Source organism: Antechinus flavipes, chromosome 5, assembly GCF_016432865.1.
Source record: "Antechinus flavipes isolate AdamAnt ecotype Samford, QLD, Australia chromosome 5, AdamAnt_v2, whole genome shotgun sequence".
Classification (NCBI taxonomy): domain Eukaryota; kingdom Metazoa; phylum Chordata; class Mammalia; order Dasyuromorphia; family Dasyuridae; genus Antechinus; species Antechinus flavipes.
Window position 1 is genome coordinate 114,982,037 of NC_067402.1, and position 18,132 is coordinate 115,000,168.

Consider the following 18,132-nt stretch of genomic DNA (forward strand, 5'->3'; position numbering starts at 1 on the left):
TTTCCCTGCCCACCCTCCCCCCAAGCCCAAGGTCAGAGGGCTAAGTCCTTAGGGTCCAGTAGCGCAAAGGCCCCATTCTTGCGGAAGAAGGTTTCTATTCGGCACATCTTACAGGAGACCATCTTTCGTTCCACTGGGGTGCCTGGGAGAAGAGAGGGCAAAAGCTGGGGCTGCGCTCCTGGAGTAAGAAGGGGAGGGGAATGGGGGAATCTTGCTTTGTGAGGCGCAAGTGATTGTGGCTCCCATTTCATTGGTATTAGTGAATAAATAAAATGAGGGGTTCTGAATGGCTGATGTATGGGAGGGGACAATGATAAAAGTATTTAAGTGGAGGCAGATCAGAGGCCTTCACACCTTTTCCCAGTTCACAAATGGGCCTTACAACTAGTGGTAGCCTTAGCTCCATTCAGTGGTGAGGGTGGGGACAATGAACAAGATGGAAGAAGCGGTGGATTAGCTTCCTTTTTCACCTTTCTGCCCTCACCTAAACCCCAGCAGTAGCAACACAAGGCATAACGTGAAAACGGGAAGGTGAGGAGCCACAAAGTGGTTTAAGAGATTGGGGGAAGGGGGTCTGGTTTTTTCTAGGGACGTGGTCTTACCCAACTGCCAGCCGTAAGTGAAGTTGGTAGTGACGGGGAAGAGGTAGCGATCTTCTGGCTTGGTAATTCTGCGTTTTTGCAAATAGTTGAAGCGACCCTGGAAATCATGAGAGATTCCCTGGTAAAGGAGTTCCCGTATTTCAGGTGGCACTGGGAACATTTCTGACTCTACCGGAGTCTCCACAACGGGAGGAGGGGCTTTGGGAGGCTCTTTTGGTGGAGGAGGAGGAGAAGGTGGGGCCTTGGGGCCCAAGGTAGGCAGTTTGAAGCCCTTTCTTGTGGCATCCCTTGCCATCTGCTTGGCTTTCACCTTCGCCGCGTACTTTCGGTGCCAATCACAACGCAACATCATCTCCTTTAGGTGTTCTTCTTTCCAGAAGTTTAGTCGCTGTGTGTCCATATTGAGGTGCCGCGCCATGGTGGCCCAGGGAGAAGGGCTACCCGGGCTAAGGCAACTGAAGGGGCAAAGGGCCTCCTGGGAGGTTAAGGCAACAGCCTCAGCGACGGAGGGCTACCTGGGCTAAGGCAACAAGGGGTGAACAGACCTTCTGAGAGGTTAAGGCAACAACAGCCTCAGGGATGAAGGGCTACCTGGGCTAAGGCAACCCAAGAGGCAAACTGCCTCCGGAGAGGTTAAGGCAACAACGGCCTCAGGGACAGCAGTTGCCTTGGCAACCTGGCCTCACCTCATACAGTCCCAGGGATTCCATATGCTGCCTTCCCTCTGCCTAGACAGGGCTCCCATTCCTTTTCTTTCCTACAAGCCCCTGGGATGGAGGAACACACTTTAGGAAGCATCCCTGACCCTAATGTAAGTGATGTCCTTAGCCCTGGAAGCAAGGCTTTATTCTTAACATCATACTGGGATTCTCCTCCTCTAAGCAGACCATGCTATAGAACCTCATGTGGAATCTAATGATCTGTGATTTGTGTGACTTTGGGAAATGGGTCATTTCATCTCTCTGGCCCTGTTTTCTCACCTGTGAAATATGTGAGATGTCAGGGCTTCTTAAACTTTATCCACTCAAGACTCCTTTTTGTCTGAGAAATTTTTACATAATTCTGGGTATGTAGGCATATAAAACAGGTATACAAATCAAAACATTTACTGATAATCAATCATAATTTCATAACCCCCACCTTCAGCTGCAAAATCCTACATGGGGTTTCGAGCTAGTTTATGAAGTTGGGAACCAGATGACTTCTAAGGTCCAGGCCTAGAATAAGGAGCTTAAGATCCTCATTCCAGAACCACAAGGGTCATAGCCTTCTCTAGCTACTTTCAGCTTGCTCCCATGTTTCTGAACCCTGCAGTCTCTTTCCAGCCCAAGGAGATAGCAGGGTAGGGAGAAATCAAGCCCAATTTTGGCTTCCATTTCTGAAGCAGACACACCCTTTACAAGTCCCCAACCCCCCCCAAAAAAAAGATTCCTGGGGAAATGAACTTTAATTTAGCATTGACATAAGATAAAGACAGCACAAAATCAACCAGAAGAAGGAAGAGGGAACAAAAGAGGGAAACATTTAAGGAGCTGGGCTTTATGTTTTCCAGTCTTCATTCTGTCTTAGATTTACTTCAGGGCCCAACAAATGGCAAGTACCATGAGCCCTCCCCCTTTTCATTTCAGTAGTGGAATATTATAGGAAGGGTAATATGGGTTGTCCCTTAGCGAAGATCTTCAGCAGTGAACATGCCTCGGGCACGACGTAGGATGGAGTCCTTGGCTGCATCGTAGGGATGTTCCTTGGAAGGGATCTCCAAAACAGCAGGTATTGAACGTGTGTGGGCATCCAGTGCATGTCGCACCATTTCAGCAATATACTGATTGATAAGGATGATACCGATGTCATCCCGATTCAGAAATTGCCTGTGGAGGAGGATTGGCAAAGAGAAAGGAAGATAGTCAAGGCCAGAGAATTGATATAGACTAATCTTCACTCCTCAAGTTGTGAGGTGTGTGGGGGAGGATCCTGGAAGTGTATATGAAACCTATAGATAAGTGCTATGATAAGGGACCTCAGAGAAGAGGAAGCTCTTCTAGAAAATGGATGTGGCCTACATATATTGACTCAGTTCTAGTTCCACTGGGGAAAAAAAGTGAACCAACTAAAAACTCTCTAGATCCTTCATTTTTCCTTGCTAAAGAAGCTAAGAAACTCCTCTTGCTCCCTTTTGCCCCCCTGTGCCCCAGAAATAAAACCAAACCAAATCTGGAACTCCAGGAGTTTAGGACCCACTAAATAAATAATGGGTATTAAAAGGGATCTAGTTTTTAAAAGGGGATTGTTCTCATGGTGGCTTTGCCTTAAGGATTTCACCTTCTTTCTCCCAGCACAAGAACCCCACCTGAGAGCCAGTGCTGTGCGGGAGAATTGAGTTTAGCCGGCCCTAAGCAGCAGGAACCAGCCAGAGCCTGAAACACTGGGAGCTGACTGTTTGGGGTAAAACAGAGACACGGGATCTGAAGAAAGCAACATAGGTCACACAATACCACCAAGTACTCCCCTTACAGAACACAGGAGTAGTCCAAGACTATTTGGCTTCTCGGTGGGAATTTGGCCCTTATTATGCAAGAAGAATTCAGGGTCTGCCATTCCCAAGCCCAGGTGTCCTCGGCCCAACCACCACACAAGGCCCCAAATCCATTATTAAACATTTATTAAGCCCACAGCACTAAGAGATAACCAAAAAAGCAGCAAAAGATAGCCGCTGCCCCCAGCTGGGGAACAATCTCAATCAGATTCCTCCTTTGAAAAACAAAGGGAAAGGAGGGGAGATAAGAGGATGCAGATAAGAGCCACCCAGTACCTGGGTCACCTGTAGCATAAAAACGAATCTTTTTAGGACTCGAGTTACCTTCTCGGTAAAAAGAGAGGGGCTGGACTAGACAGGGCTGGGTAAGCTTTTTCCACTCGAGATCCCTTTTGGCCCGAGGCGTTACACAGGTATACACAACAGGTACACGAAGGAAGCATTTACTGAAGACAGATCGAAATTTTGGGGCCGCAAAATAGTAGGGACCCCCACGTGGGGCCAGGACCCAGCGTAAGAAGCCGGGGGCTGGACGAGCTCGGGGGCTCCTTCTCACTGGACGCCAGCGGTGGCTGTGAGCGGAGCCCTGTCCCTGTCCTCCGAGAGCCCGAGGGCTCCACCAAGCTTCGGTGACGGGGAGGGTCCCGCATTAGCCTAGAGGGGGAGTCCCACGGGCGGAACTATCGGTCACCCCAGAATGACGCCGTCCCCTTTCTGCTCTGATGTACAGTCATATGATGGGCTGACTGTCTCCGCCCGGGGCTCGGGGAAGGGAGGGAGGCTGCGCCCGGCCCGGCGGTGCTGGAGGAGGGGAGGAAACCACGTCGGACAGGGAAGGAGAGGCCTCTCTGGGCTTCGATAGCCGACGAACGCCCCGGGGCAAGGCCTCCCCCGGCCCTCCTCTCCCTCGTCCCCAGCAGCCCCGTTCCCACCTCGCGCTCCCGCGGGGGTAGGACACAGGAGGAACCCTGAGGGCCACCGTACCGGAAGGTGTCCTCGATTTCATTGATGGTCGTGTCCTTCTCCACCACCAGAAAGTTCGGGTGGCGGTGCTTGTTGAGCTCCCCGATGCCACCCAGCAGGAAACCGGTAACAGTGTCCTCGTCTCCGATCACCGCGATCAGCTTCCCTCGCGCGGCCATGGCGAACGCTGCCGGGAGGGGAGAGGCGGAAAGGTAGAAGCCCCTCTTACGCTGGCTCCTCCCACCGCCCGCCCCCTTAGTTCGCCACAATGTTGAGGGGGCGGCAACCTTTCTTCTCGAGACATGCGCGTTGCTTGTGGTTGGCTGTTCTTCACGGCCTCCTCCCTCCGCCCCGGCTCTGAGCAGGCCTGTGATTAGTCCAGCTCTCGAAACTCCGCTGCGCCTGCGCCAAACCGAGTAGTTTCCGACCTTAAAACTACCATTCCCGGAGCTCCGTGCGGCTCGATCCCATAGTTCCTTGCGACTCCATAAAACCCCGGGCTAGGTAAGGGCAAAACAGTACCCTACCCCGCCTTCGGGGATGACAGGAGAATGCGACCGAGCCATTGGCTGGAGCGGAGGATCGCCGAGGGAGAGGTGGGGGGCGCACCGAGGCATCCTAGCCTGAGCCCTTTCACTTCGAGGCGGCTGGGAGGGTGCCTCCGACTTCGGAGCCTGGGCTCGTTTCTCTACCGAACCCTGGGAGATTGGAGGTGGGAGGGTACCCACCCCTGAGGAGACACCGAGGAAGGGAGAACCTCCAAATGCCAGGAAGCGTCGGGGATGGCGCAGACAGTGAACGGCCTTCCAAACTTTTTAAGCAAACTTGATTGATATCCTTTGTATTTTTGCGTCCCGCATCCCCCTCCCCTTCTCCTCCTCTGTCTCGGGGAATAGCCATTCCCTCTAACCTAACTTATCAGAAGTTATTGCCAAAAGATCTGACTCGCCTTCTTTTTCTCCCCTTCCCCCCTGAGAAAGCAAGAAAAACACAATTCCCGCCGCACGCACACATTAAAATACGTGGGATGTAACACGCAGTGGACCTTCCGTCTGTGCAAAGGGATGATGTTTGATCTTTGTAATTTTGCCACGTCTACTTTAGATGGTTTTGTGGTGCTCATTATCTTTTGGAACTTGTAAATCACGTTGTTGACTCCTTAAATTCTCCAGGTCTTTCCAGCAAGCTGCTACTTAATATCTCACCTTGTATTTGTGAAATTGATTTTTTAAAACCCAAGTGTAAGAATTCACATGTCTCTGTCAAATTTCATCTTATGAAACTTTTGGATATTGATTGCCATCAGCTCTCCCTCCCAGTTTTATATCATCTGCAAAGTTGATAAACACGTCATCTAACCTTCATTGTCATCTACGAAAACGTCCCTAAGTTACCTAGATTTTAGCAAAGTAAAGTACTCCTAATTTTGTGACAAATATGGAGAAAGTTGGACAAGAGAATAACAAAGTCAGATTCAGAATGTCATACTTGTGGGCCAATGTTAACTTGATAGCATTGCCCAGTGGAGCACCCCAGGGATATGTGCTTGGCCCTGTGCTTTTTAACATTTTTATCACTGACTTGAATAAAGCTGTATATAGCATGCTGATCAAATCTGCAGGTAACACAAAACTCACTGGATCAGAGAGTCAAAATCCAGAAATCTCAATAGACTAGAAGGTAAGTTTTGGAGGGCATGGACTGTTTTTTATTTTGCCTTTATGTCTTCAGTGCATTGGACATAGAAAGTGATATATATTTGTGTATATATTTATATAAGTATGTATATATTTGTATGTAACTATATATGTATGTATATTATATATACATATATACATACTAAAATAAAATAGAGAGGAATGAGACAGAGAACAAAAGGACATTTCTATATGAAATTCATGTATTCTTCAATTGGGCCTGTGGGCCCTAGTGAGAAAAGGTTGGAAGCCATGCATTATGGCTCAGTAGGTGAAAAAGGACAGGGGAACTAGAGATCCCATGGAAGGAAGAGTCAGAGCCTCTGCAACAGGCCATCCTTTATTTGGGCTTGTTTGGTGTTTTTTACTCAAGTAGCTCCATGCTGGGCTGCGCAATGTGTACAAAAGGCCCCCATTGGGGCAGAGCTGTGCAACAATTAAAAATGACAATAGGAAAAAAAACAAAAACAGGCCCCCAGAAAGCTGGACTGGGCGAAGTGTACCAAACCCTCGGAGTCCAGGGCCAGCCAAGGTGCTGTTATTGCTCCATCTGGATTCTTTTCTCCACATGGATTTTCTTCTTTAGCTTCTTAGAGTCCTTAGCACCACAGATTACTGGCCACCAGAGGGGCAAGGCACAGTCTTTGGGGAGGGAGGGGAGGAGGTAGGAGGGAAAGTCTTAGAAAAGTTTGGAGAGGGGAGGCAGGAGGAGCTGTCCCAGGGTCTTAGTTATCAGTGCACTTTGGGGCAATCACACACAATCACACACATGCACCCCCCTGAATTCCCCCAGTTAATATATGTCCCTTCCCACTATCCCTCTGGCCTTGGTTGGGGATGAGGAGAAGGGGATCTCAACTCATCCTACCAAGATCACATTCTAGGGGATAGACAATGTCTTCAATTAACCGACAAAGCTCCCCATCTTTTCCCAGAGGGGTCAGTGGAAGAATCTGATCATTCAGCTCCCCCCGTCCAAGTACAGGGTTTTCCCCAAAGCAGGTGTTCCATGTATATGGATATGTCTGTGTATCTGCAAATGTCTGTATTGGAAATCTGTGTGTGTTTGGTGTGTGTGTGTGTGTGTGTGTGTGTGTGTGTGTGTGTGTGTATGTTTTCAGCCAGGGAGGTTGAGGGTCTGGGGGAGGCATTTTGGGGGCTCAGGGCACATTGACCTTGAAGGGACTGCCTGGGACACTTTCATCTCCCCACTTGACAATGAGGATGTAGTCCCCCTTTTCCTTGACAGTGTAGGTGACGTTGTACACTCGGTTTCCCATGTGTTTCACGTATACTTCCTCACAAGGAGTCTTGGGCCCATGTACACCCACCATCATCATGTTGGTGCCTAGACAATAAGAGAAAAGGAAGGACTTTACACCAAGAACACTGATTCTCCATTTCTTACGCAGCTCTGTAGTCCCTTATCCCTTCTGACCCCTCTTTTCTTCACTGCTCCTGTTCTCCCAGCATCTCACATAGCCCCCAGGTCTTCCTTTTCAGTCTTACCTGCTTTGCTACAGTCCACTGTGAAGGAGTTCTTCTGGCCTATGAAGGCCTTGGTCAGCCCGGGACCCCTGGTCACCACCTTACTGGCATCTGAGGAGAACTTGGGGATGGAGCTGTAACTGGAGCCACGGCTGGAGGACGACTTGGTCATTGTCTCCACCAGCACTGTGGAGGTCTCATGAAGGCTGTGGCCTCCTGACAGCCGCGGCCCTGAGGATGAGATTGGGAAAGAGACTGTGAGTAGGAGATGGACTTGGCACCCTTAGGAGAAGAAGGCACAGAAGGGCAAAAGAGTTTTCTCCCCCAAAGGCCAATGTCACAGAACCAACGGGCACTAGACTAGTGCTCCTAGTAAAACTTGCCTCTCCTTGTGAAAGTTCCCAGCGATAGGCACAAGCTGGAGAACATTCACAGGATTTGGAGTTGAAAAGGACCTTAGTGCTCATCTCAAGCAATCTCTTTAAATGTTTGATTTTTTAAAAACTCTAACTATTAATTTCATTAAGAATGTTTTATTGAATACTTTTTAAAAATGTTACTATCACTTCCCAGTGATTGTCATCCAACAGAACTCTCTCGAAATGAACAAACTGGCCATATTTATAGTTATAGTCCACCACAGAAGGGCGGGAGGTGTACTTTATGCTTAAGTCTTCTGAAATCCCAATAGGTCTAATTCCTTCATTTTACTAGTGAAGAAAAGTATAGGAGAAAATACTCTATTCTCCTCCCAGACCTACAACTGATTGACCCACTTTCTTATGGTAAGTACTTAAGATTATATCTCTAGTAATGGAGATGCTTTTGTACCATGCTACCTATACCATCTGACCCAGGAAGAATAGCACTCCAGTTTCTGTAGAGCAGGACTCTTGGCTGCAGCGAAATTTGATCTTGTTTTCTATACATTTGCATATTGTAGCTTCTAACAGAACAATGTAAATAAAATCCAGTTCATTTCTTCTTCAACACTCAAGGCAGCATTATCTTGCAGAAAGACTCTTGTTTTATAAAAATGATGCACTCAAATGGTCTCTGGAACTACAAGTTCTGCTTGTTGGACATGTTTTGCTTATGCATCTCCACACTTGGGAGAAAAAGATGAGAAAGGAAAACTGCAAGGTAAACTAAGGCACTACTAAGTGAAGATCGTGGGTAGGAAGAAATTGGACTGTGAAAAGAGTCTGAGGTGGGAACCCAATAAGCAGGACTTGTATTCAGGCTTCACCTCTGCTGGTTTCTGTTCCTTTGTCTCTGATATGAGGGGATCTGACTAGAAGACCTCAGAGATCCCTTCTAAATCTAAATTCATAACCCTATCTTCCCATGGTTCTCTAAAGTAAATCAGAAAATGGTGGGCAAAACAAGTAATACCAATGATTTACAAGCTAGTATTCAAGAACATGTTTGCTCTATAAAGTAAGGTATACGTGCAAGCTGAAAGTTAACAGATTAAATGCAGACAGATACATCTGCCAAATTGGTTGAATTCTATCACAGTTGGGAGGGGAAATAATATGAATCCAGAGAACACCTCCCTAGAACCATCCTGGACTAGCAGAGTGATTAGGATTCTAGAGTGAAAAAATCTCTCACCTGTAACCTTAGCCTTGAAGGGGCTGCCCACAATGTGCTGGGGGCCACCATACTTGATAGCAATGAGGTAGTTGCCTGGGGCCATAGGAGTGTAGGTGACCACATGGCCTTCTGGGCATTCCCGACAGTCCAGCTGCACTTTAGAGGGGCCATCAATGGTGACAGATAAGGCCCCTGAGCCCGCATTCAAGGTGTTCACAATGAATTCAGAGGATACACCTGTGGAAGGAAAGAGTAGCTATATAGGGAAGGAGTTCTCAGTCCTCTTTGACTTCTCCATCATTTCTAGCTCTGCCACTTCCCTTCAAGTGCTCAGCTGACTAGCCCAAACCCAAAGTCCATTGCTTACCAGTAGTTCCTCCCTCAAGCCCAGGACCATAGGCTGAAACCAGCCCTGGGTCTCCAGCTTGGCTTTGCTCTCCAACTCGAATCTTGAAGGGGCTTCCAGGGATGTGAGATCCATTGAACTTGACGTCGATAGAATGGACGCCATTCTCATGGGGGATGAAGCGGATGGTGTGCTTGTCTGTAGAGAAAAAGAGTTCATCAGATGAGACCTCCTTGATTCCTGCCTGCCTAGAGAGCTAGTTAGAGCCTCCTAGGGTTGTGAAACCTAGCTGTTTTCATTTTGAGACATGAAAGAAAGTCCCCTAGAATTTATATCTCAAGAACAACCTGTAGTAAGATCAACTCTGAATTTGCATGGATAGGGCCTGGGGACTTGGGGCATGAGGTAGTGGGACTGGCTGGAGAACAGGATCCTCACCACTGTCTAGTTCAGAGACATAGCACTCCTCTACAGCTCCTGAGGGGGTGTGCACTCTGGCGTCAATCACACCACGGGCACCATTCAGCTGTACTGCAAAGGAAGCTGGTTGGTTCACCTTCAGCCCAGTCTCCTGCAATGAAGCCACATAAAAATATAAGCCAGTAAGGAAAATAAGGCAAAACCCCTACATCTCAACATTCACTGAACCCCTGGCCCCCAGGATTTTCCAGAGCCTGGTCAAGGTCCCAACCCCAAACAATCGCTGGATGCACCCTCCCTGTTTCCTTTAGCTACCCAGTCTCTAGTGCCTTCTCTATGACACTATTCCTTCAACACAGAGTTCAAAAAGAACCCAGATTTAATGGGGAACTACCCTTCCAGAAACAGGTCTGGGTAATTCTCTTTGTATATGTCACTGCTATGTTTTGTACATTGGGTACTCAAGAAGGGCTTCAGGATGATGGTAGTAACCAAGCCATCATATAATTGGGTGCCTACCATCATCTTCAGTGATATTCTCACATTTATGTAGTAATTTGAGACTAATAAACCTCTTTACTCACAGCTTATTGAGGTTAGTAGTGCAGGCATTCTTACCCCCATTTTACAGATGAGGAAACTGAGGCTCAAAGAGGTTATATGACTTGGCCAAAGTTATAATATCAGGAAACTTAGATCCATGTCTTCTCTTCAAGTTCAGTACTTTTAGTTCTACATATTTTTTGTTTTTTTTTCTCTTTTTTGCTCAACTATGCATTATTATTACTGTACAAAGGTTTTTGTTTTTTTTTTTTTTCAGTTGGGGAGGGGTTGCGGAGAGGGAAAAATGCTTGCTAAGTGAGAAAAATAATAAAGGTTTGGTTTTTTTAAATGATAAAAATACTCTACCATATTGCTTTTCTGTCCTCAAAAGCTCATGTTGGCAAGCAATATATTTATAAAGCATTGGTGTGATAGAAAGAGCACTGGACATGAAGTCAGAAAACCCAAGTTCATTTGTCAAGTTTAAAATAACAACAACAACAAAAAAAAGATGACAACCTACGTTTAAGAATCTTCTCCTTAAGTACTCTACCCCAGCAGATTAGAAAATGCAAATTAGAGTTGGGGTATGTAGGCATAATGAGACTCAGAAACACAAAGTGACAGCTTAATAACTGATACTGAAAAAGGGCATGAACTATTGTAAAAAATGAGCAGCAGCAAGCCCCAGCCATGACGTCAATCTGGGCCCATTAGGAGAAAGGCAGATAGCCCAGAAAGACCTCAGTCAGCATTACTCATGTATTATAGCAGTCCAAAAAGTGACATTCACTATCATAAAAACCCAAGTTTCCAGGAAAAGTTAAGTTAAATTCAAAATGCTCTGTTTTGGAAGTGCTATCTTCTAGAAGATTCTGTCAAAAATGGTTAAAAATAACTGACGTTTCAAATATCAATAGTTGTTTCTAAGTCAGTGATGAGCCCACAGTGAGGGCTCAGTAAATGTGGCCAAAAGTTGCAGCCTTTTCTACACTTCATACATTTCTGTACCGCATGGATAGAAATTTGGAGACACTAGATGCATCTGTTTCTAAGGGTAGCTCCCTTTCCCTTTCGGAGAGTCCCCAATGTACCCCACTCCACAATCTGGGGAGCATTCACACCTGGAGGCTAGTAACAGTGAGGCGTCGAGCATCATCAGAGAGGGAGGCCACAGGTACCACGAAGGGGCTGTCAGGTATGTGCTCATCATTGAACTTGATGGAGACCTCATAGTCACCTGGAAGAACAAAGCCTGTCTCAATACTGGTCCACAGATGAGGGCCAGCCTATGTTTCCTCCCATAGCAGACCACTAGGACCATGGCACAGCCCCAAGGGCAGTGTATCTAAGGTGAACAAGCCGTTGTCCAAAGACATGGAGAAAGGCAAGGATCAGAAGCTCTCTGAGTCAGAAGGAGCCTCCGAGGTCCTCCAATGCAATCCCTATCCCAACAGAAATCCCAAGAGAGAAGAATCTTGGGGGAAGGGAGGAAGGAAAGGGAGAAGGCTTAGGGTCACAGGGAAGAATAGAGGGAACAATACTCCAGAACAGGGCTTCTTAAACTTTTTCTATTCATCACCCCTTTTCGCCCAAGAAATTTTTACATCACCCTGAATTTGTAAACATATAAAATAGGTATGCAAATGAAACATTTGCTGATAATAATCACTTCACAACCTCCACATTCAGCTATGTGACCCCATATGGTGTCATGACCACAGTTTTAAGAAACTTTACCCTAGATGAGTTATAATTATCTATTACTACCTTGTTAAATTTAATATATGCTTAAATCAAATTGTATATGATAAAAGTTCATGGTTTCTGATTTAATTCTCTTTCTTGTTCTCCTTTGCATATTGAAATGTTTTGTTTGATGGTGATTGTTTAGTTCATAGGAATAGGGACTAGACCTGAGATTTCACTGATTTAGGGATTCCCAGGTAAGGAAACTCCCTATAGCATGCGGGTTGGGCACCTCTGCATCTTACATTCTCAGTCACCCAGGGCACTTTCAGTGAGATGCCCAGGGTCATACATGGAGTAGGTGTGAGAGGCAGGGCTTGAACTCAGGTCTTTGAGGTTCTGAGGCCAGCTCTCTCTCCTGTACCATGCTGGGCCTCTGATAATTCAGAATGAGAAAAAATTGAAGTAATTATCCCAGATTATTCAGCAGGAGTCCAAATGTGAGAGGGACCCAGTTATCCTGAGATTCTCCCCACAGGACCTCTTGGCCTTTCCCCCAGCTAGCTACCTGGCTCCTGGACAACATAGGAGACACCACAGGAACCATCCTTGCGGTCTTCAAATGCGATCTCAGCTTTGCTGGGCCCCTCCACAGCAATAGATAGACCTCCAGCCCCTGCTTCCCGGGTCCAGATGCTGAATTCAGCTGAGGGGCAGAGAAGGAGAGAATGGGTTTGGTACCAGTCCCCAAAATCTTAACCTCCAAACCAGCCATTCTGCCCCTCCCCAATCCAGTCTGGGCTGACTAGCCAGAGATCTGCCAGTTTTGTTGTCCCAGACCCAGTGCCCAGTCGATGGGCACCCAGCGAAGACTCGCCCACCTGAAGTCTTCATTATTCGTCCCTGACCCTGTGATCTGCCTTAACTAGCTTCCAATCCCTTCTCATCCTGGCTTCATTTACCTGGCACTCCAGCAACTCCACGCTCAAGTCCTGTGCCCCCAGCTCGCACCTTGTGGGCACCCCCTTCACCAAGGGGCCCCACGGTGAACTGGAAGGGGCTGCCGGGAACGTGCTGACCCCGATACTTGACAGTGACAGTGTGAGGCCCCATCTCTTTGGGCACAAAACGCACACTGTAGGCACTGTTCTCTCCTTCCAGGATCTCTGCTTCTTCAGTCTTCCCAGAGGGGCTGGTCACCTGGGCCGTCATGTCCTGAGAGCCTGTCTCACCTGGGAGACAAAACAGGGATGTGCAGGAAGATAGTGGTTCATCAAGTGACAAGTGTTTGTTACCCATCTGCCATACATATGGCAGGCTTGGACAAGACCCTGGGGATGCAGATGCAAAGAATGAAATCATCCCTAGAGCCAAAGAGCACATGCTCTGCAAAGCTCTTTTCTCTGATCTAGTCCAAGCTCACAGAACAGCCCAAAACAGCCTCATAGCAATGATGGTTCTGAGAGAGAACACCGGGCCAGGATCTAGTGAATGTCTGGCTTTTACTAAGTGCAAGGGAAGGGGGGGATAAGGGATGGGCACTCCAGAACAAAAGTTTGAGGGCAAGAAAAGTCTGTGCAAAGATGCCGAAATGAACACCAGGGGATCAGAAATGACCAGTCCCTAATACTGAACTACCAAACAGACTCTAACCTTGCCCTTGCCAACCCAGCCCAAGGGCTCAGACCAACCCTCCAGTGACCTGCCAAATCCAGGACCAATTCTGGCCATGGGGAATTCTAGGGGACGGTCACAGGATGAGGCCAGGAGCTGGGCAGCTACACCCACTCAGATTCCCCACAAAAGGGGGTGTAGGCAAAAATCGGCCCGATTTTCTGCATAATAGCCAGCATTTATTATGTTAGCCCTGTCAATCCTTATGCAACTCTGGAAGGTAAGCACTGGTACTGCCTTTAGAAAGGTTAAGTGACTCATTAAGGGTCGCCAAGATCTGCACTGAGGCCATGGTCCCTTCTGCACCGCACTGACCGCCTGTATTGTCAGGGATTTGCCTGGTATAAGATGGGAGGTGCCCCCCTATGCCCATCTCCACTTACCTTCCTGTTGTCTGCTAATACTGCCAAAAGAGCCGAGGCGCTCACGACCCAGGAAATCTCCAAAGACGGCAGGGAAGGGGTCTCCCCCGACTTGAGTGGACTCCTCCACCCTGACCTCTCGCTTAGTTTCCCCACCCCGCGTTTTGCTGATCTCTGTCCTCTCTGTCCGTGTATATGTATGACTACTCCTTGTGAATGTTCTGGTCAGGCGCTCCTGGGCAGAGACCATCTGGAACCAGTTTCCTGAGCGAGAGAAGGGGAAAAGATGAGCAGGGAGTGGAGTCCAGAGAGGAAGAAAGGGAATGAAGGAGAGGATGAGGGAAGGCATCAATAAAACAAGAACCCCCCCCCCCAACTCCCTTCCACTCCCGCCTCAGACCCTAACCTGGAATCTTCAGGTTGAGGTCACAGGTGCTCCCCACAGAGGCGATGGAAGCTGCTTGCCTGCGCCGCGTAATGCTCTCTTTCATCCGCCCCTCACCAGTCACCTTCACAGTGAATGGGCTCCCTAAAGAAAAAGAAGAGAGCACTCAGACCTCTTGTGAGTCCCTCCCCTCCTGCTCCTCAGAGAGCTTCCCTCCAGCTTCCCCCAGGCTCCTAGGAGTACTCCCACCCTGGCAACCCGCAGCCTCTCAGCTCACCAGGCACATGCTTGTCAGCAAATTTGATATTGATGGTGTAGTTGCCAGGCTCAGTGGGGCAATAGGTCACTTTGCAAGTACCATCCTCCATGTCCTCACAGTTGATGTCCACCTTGCTGGGGCCCTCAATGCTCAGCCCCAAACCACCATACCCTATGGGAAAGCAAGTGCCACAGTGGCCTCAGTGGCAATCCCACCACCCTCCTCTTCCTCAGGGGCTTCAGCACTAGGCCTGCCGGGTGTGGGGAGGAGGGGGCAAATCTTGGCACATTATGTCCTAGAAGTATTTTCTAATTGACTGAGTAGTGATTATTGGGCCTGGGCAGGGGTAAAGGACAATCTTAAACTCCTAGAAAGGACATCTTTCCACTTCAAGCCTAAAATCTCCTTGAGAAGTTATGTGTGGCCAGTAATGATACCTCCACACATTTCTATGGGGTTTTTTTTAAAGGCTTATTAAGCACTTTGTTCATGTCAATTCTATAATATAGGACAAATCCTATAATAGTACAAATACAAATATTATTCCCATTTTTCAGATGAGGAAACTGAAACTCAGCTTATGTGACCTGCCAAAGGTTACCTATCTAATAAATAATATATGAAAATAAGGGGTTTACATATTAAGGATTCAGACTAGGACTGAACTGGGACATGGAAAATCATTTGGAAGAATGTGATACTCTGAGGCTCAGAGGTTCTAGAGAAGAGATGTTGGTACCAAAGAGATACATACCTGCATTTCTTGTGTCCACAATGAATTCTGCTACCTGGAAAGTGTGGCCTTCTGACAGACCTTTGCCCCAGACTCGAACCTTGCTAGCGTCACCAATCTCCGAAGGCCCCACAAGAATCTTGAAGGGGCTGTTGGTGACATGCTTCCCACTCTTCCGAACACTCACTACATGCTCACCCACTTCTTTGGGTGTAAACGAGATACCTGTAATGGGCACAGAGGCTTGGGCATCAGGAACCATACCCCTTGGCACTGCTTAGCATCCCTTCCCACCCACTCCACGTCCCTGACATGGAAGGATAGGGAGTCCTGAAATGTGTTCCCAAGCCCAGGAAGAGAAAGGTGAAAGTTCTCTAGGGACCTCCTGGGACCAGCTCACCAATGTGCCGGTTAGGCAGCCTCTTGAGCAGACAGGGCTCCTCATTGCCTGAGGGAGCTCGGATGCTGGCAGTCAGCAGACTCAGGTCACTCTCTGTGATCTTCAGTGACACGTCCGTAGATGTGCCCACATTCAACTGTGAAGTCCTCATTGAGTCATCACCTGGGCATAGGGAGTGAGAACTTAGATCCTGGCCATATCTTCTTTCCTCTCTTCCAAACCCAGATCTTTGGCTTCCAAAATCAATTCTTAGAACCCACTTGCTTCGAGAAGCCTTCCTCGATTAACTCTCATCTGATCTTGATCACCTTTTCACATTTTGCATCTTATTAAATTCATCTCAACATATCAAACACATCAAACATATCAAACAAGCAACTACTATGTGCAAGATACTTATGAACTCAGGTTGTTCTATGACACAAAAGGAGCAAAATCCCATGTTGGATCAAGTTCACTCAAAATTCTGCCTCTGAGGGGAGGACAGATGAGTAAATTGTGGCAAAGCCCCTAATCCATGACATCTATAACTGGATATTAGGGATGTAACCCTAAATATGATAGAATATAAGATACCCAAAGTCAGGGCCTGGTATGTTTTCTCTTTGTATCTCTAATACTCAGCTCATAAGTACACATAGTACGGGGCAAACAATGGGGACTTAATAGATGCTTATAGATTGATCAGTTTCTGCCTCCCCTTAATTGGGGCATTATCATTCATAAATTTTCATGTGGACATGAATGAGACTAGCATAATAACAATGGTAACTACACCAGAAATAGCATAAAAAATCTAATCAGAGTGCTATAAGTCTGGAAAAGAAGGCCGACCAATACGTAGTGATTCTGAGGGATAACAGATACTCAGCCTGAATGTAGCATAAGGACTTTTCTAAGCTTTGATTGTTTAAAACTGCATTAGGAGTGTGGGACTCCCCAGATGAAGAAGCCTAGAGGAAGGCCACCTTTCTAGGGATTTATGAGAACATATGAACTAGGGTATTATAGGAGAAGGAAGGAAGCAGGGAAAGGAGGGAGGGAAAGAAAAGGAGGAAAGAGGAAAAGCAGACATGGACAATTGTGTTCTTCAACCTCATATTGTTGAGATCAGTGAGTTAAAGATTTATTTCCCATTCTCTTACTGAAGCTCTTTCATTCAAGATACCATGCTTTAAGAAAGACACTGATAAACTAGGGAACGTGTACAGGAAAGTGATCTAGCTAGTGATGGTTCCTAGGAGCAATGTCATATTGTAAATGGTTGAACTGTGTATATATAACTGATAGAAAAGGTGATTTAAGGCTATCTTCAATCATTTAAAATGCCATTATGTAGGAAGTAGACTTTTGGGGGGAATTCCAAAAGACCAAGGGCCAAAATAGGTGAAAGATTTGGAGCTCAATATAAAAGAACTTATTATTGATTTAACTACATGCCAATGGAATAGGCTACTCTGTATTATAATGAGCTCCCTATCAATGGAAGTGCCAAGATAAAGTGAATTATCAGATGGGAATGTTATAGAGGCATTTCCTATAGTGAGGGAGAAGTTGGATGACATAACTTCTACAGTCCCTTCTTACAAAGGTAATCAGATGAAACAATATCATAAAATCTAATTCGTTCAAAGAAACAATGTTCTAAATTATCAGTAGTCTGTCAGTATTAATTAGTCAAATGATCGATTGATATTACAATCAAGTTTTGTTATGGAATACTGGAGTAGTAGAATATAATGTAACACAATTAATGTAACATTATTATGAAATTTTGTTATGCATTGTTACAGTTTCAGTTCACCACCTAAAGTTCCTATATTGAGGTGACCCGAGTTATAATCTTGTATCAGGAGCAAAAATATGTGAGAGAATATGGGAAAGTAAATTTCAATCAGAACATATTGAGTTTTGAATGAATGAAGGAGTTTATGCTTTATCTTATTGGCAAAAGGGAATCATGAAAGGTTCTTCCCTGACCAGGAAAGTGTCATGGCTACATCTACACAGTAGGAAGATTATTTTAGCAACTGCATGGAGGATGTATTAAGTTATGAAGAGCCTGGAGATAAGGAGATTAATTCGGACTATTATAATGATCTGAGAAAAAGAGGAAATAAAGGCTTGACCTAGGGTGGTGGCAGTGAGAGGGGAGCAGAGAAGGGAGACATCCAAATGGAATCTCCAGGAAATTTATCACCTACTTTCATTCATCCTAAAGCTATCTCTTTTCCCAAACTTCAAGAGGATGTCCCTTAGGTTTTCCTGTTCTGTTCAATGTTCTTTGGCCATTCCACATGTGCATGAGAGGTCTCCTCAAGAGGAGCCATAAGATCCCTAAGGTCAGTAACCTAAGCCCATTATTCTTCACATGCTTGTCCACAATAAGGACAGTGTTTAGTTTTAGTAGGTGGGCTTTTAATAAGCACTACTGAATGG

At 46.5% G+C, this 18,132-nt stretch overlaps 3 protein-coding genes across 4 annotated transcripts in view; all 3 read right to left on the bottom strand.

Annotated features, from left to right (window-relative positions):
* Positions 1-32: 32 nt before the first annotated feature.
* ATP6V1FNB (ATP6V1F neighbor) lies at positions 33-1,303 on the bottom strand. The gene is made up of 2 exons (XM_051961091.1): positions 603-1,303; positions 33-142 (listed from the first exon to the last, which is right to left on the bottom strand). The coding sequence occupies exons 1-2, from the start codon at positions 1,018-1,020 to the stop codon at positions 33-35; spliced, it is 528 nt and encodes a 175-aa protein (XP_051817051.1). The 5' UTR covers positions 1,021-1,303.
* Positions 1,304-2,030: 727 nt separating this feature from the next.
* ATP6V1F (ATPase H+ transporting V1 subunit F) lies at positions 2,031-4,342 on the bottom strand. The gene is made up of 2 exons (XM_051961926.1): positions 4,120-4,342; positions 2,031-2,470 (listed from the first exon to the last, which is right to left on the bottom strand). The coding sequence occupies exons 1-2, from the start codon at positions 4,275-4,277 to the stop codon at positions 2,269-2,271; spliced, it is 360 nt and encodes a 119-aa protein (XP_051817886.1). The 5' UTR covers positions 4,278-4,342; the 3' UTR covers positions 2,031-2,268.
* A 1,780-nt stretch (positions 4,343-6,122) lies between these two features.
* Positions 6,123-18,132, bottom strand: part of FLNC (filamin C) — a 41,780-nt gene continuing 29,770 nt past the window's right edge. For both annotated transcript variants that reach the window (XM_051961916.1, XM_051961915.1), the window contains 13 exons: positions 15,694-15,855; positions 15,315-15,518; positions 14,579-14,731; positions 14,323-14,445; positions 13,938-14,180; positions 12,843-13,112; positions 12,449-12,586; positions 11,316-11,431; positions 9,667-9,799; positions 9,250-9,426; positions 8,901-9,119; positions 7,305-7,514; positions 6,123-7,143 (listed from right to left, as the gene is read on the bottom strand). In XM_051961916.1, coding sequence (XP_051817876.1) covers positions 6,956-7,143; positions 7,305-7,514; positions 8,901-9,119; positions 9,250-9,426; positions 9,667-9,799; positions 11,316-11,431; positions 12,449-12,586; positions 12,843-13,112; positions 13,938-14,180; positions 14,323-14,445; positions 14,579-14,731; positions 15,315-15,518; positions 15,694-15,855 — 2,336 coding nt within the window. In that variant the 3' untranslated portion in view covers positions 6,123-6,955. The remainder of the gene's footprint in view (positions 7,144-7,304; positions 7,515-8,900; positions 9,120-9,249; positions 9,427-9,666; positions 9,800-11,315; positions 11,432-12,448; positions 12,587-12,842; positions 13,113-13,937; positions 14,181-14,322; positions 14,446-14,578; positions 14,732-15,314; positions 15,519-15,693; positions 15,856-18,132) is intronic.

What these genes read in the sequence shown, in the direction of transcription:
- ATP6V1FNB (XM_051961091.1), bottom strand. Translation starts at nt 1,020, where the DNA reads ATGGCGCGGCACCTCAATATGGACACACAGCGACTAAACTTCTGGAAA. An exon ending in CACTTACGGCTGGCAGTTGG is followed by an intron (nt 143 to 602) that starts GTAAGACCACGT and finishes CTCTTCTCCCAG; the next exon opens with GCACCCCAGTGGAACGAAAG.
- ATP6V1F (XM_051961926.1), bottom strand. Translation starts at nt 4,277, where the DNA reads ATGGCCGCGCGAGGGAAGCTGATCGCGGTGATCGGAGACGAGGACACT. An exon ending in GAAATCGAGGACACCTTCCG is followed by an intron (nt 2,471 to 4,119) that starts GTACGGTGGCCC and finishes CCTCCTCCACAG; the next exon opens with GCAATTTCTGAATCGGGATG.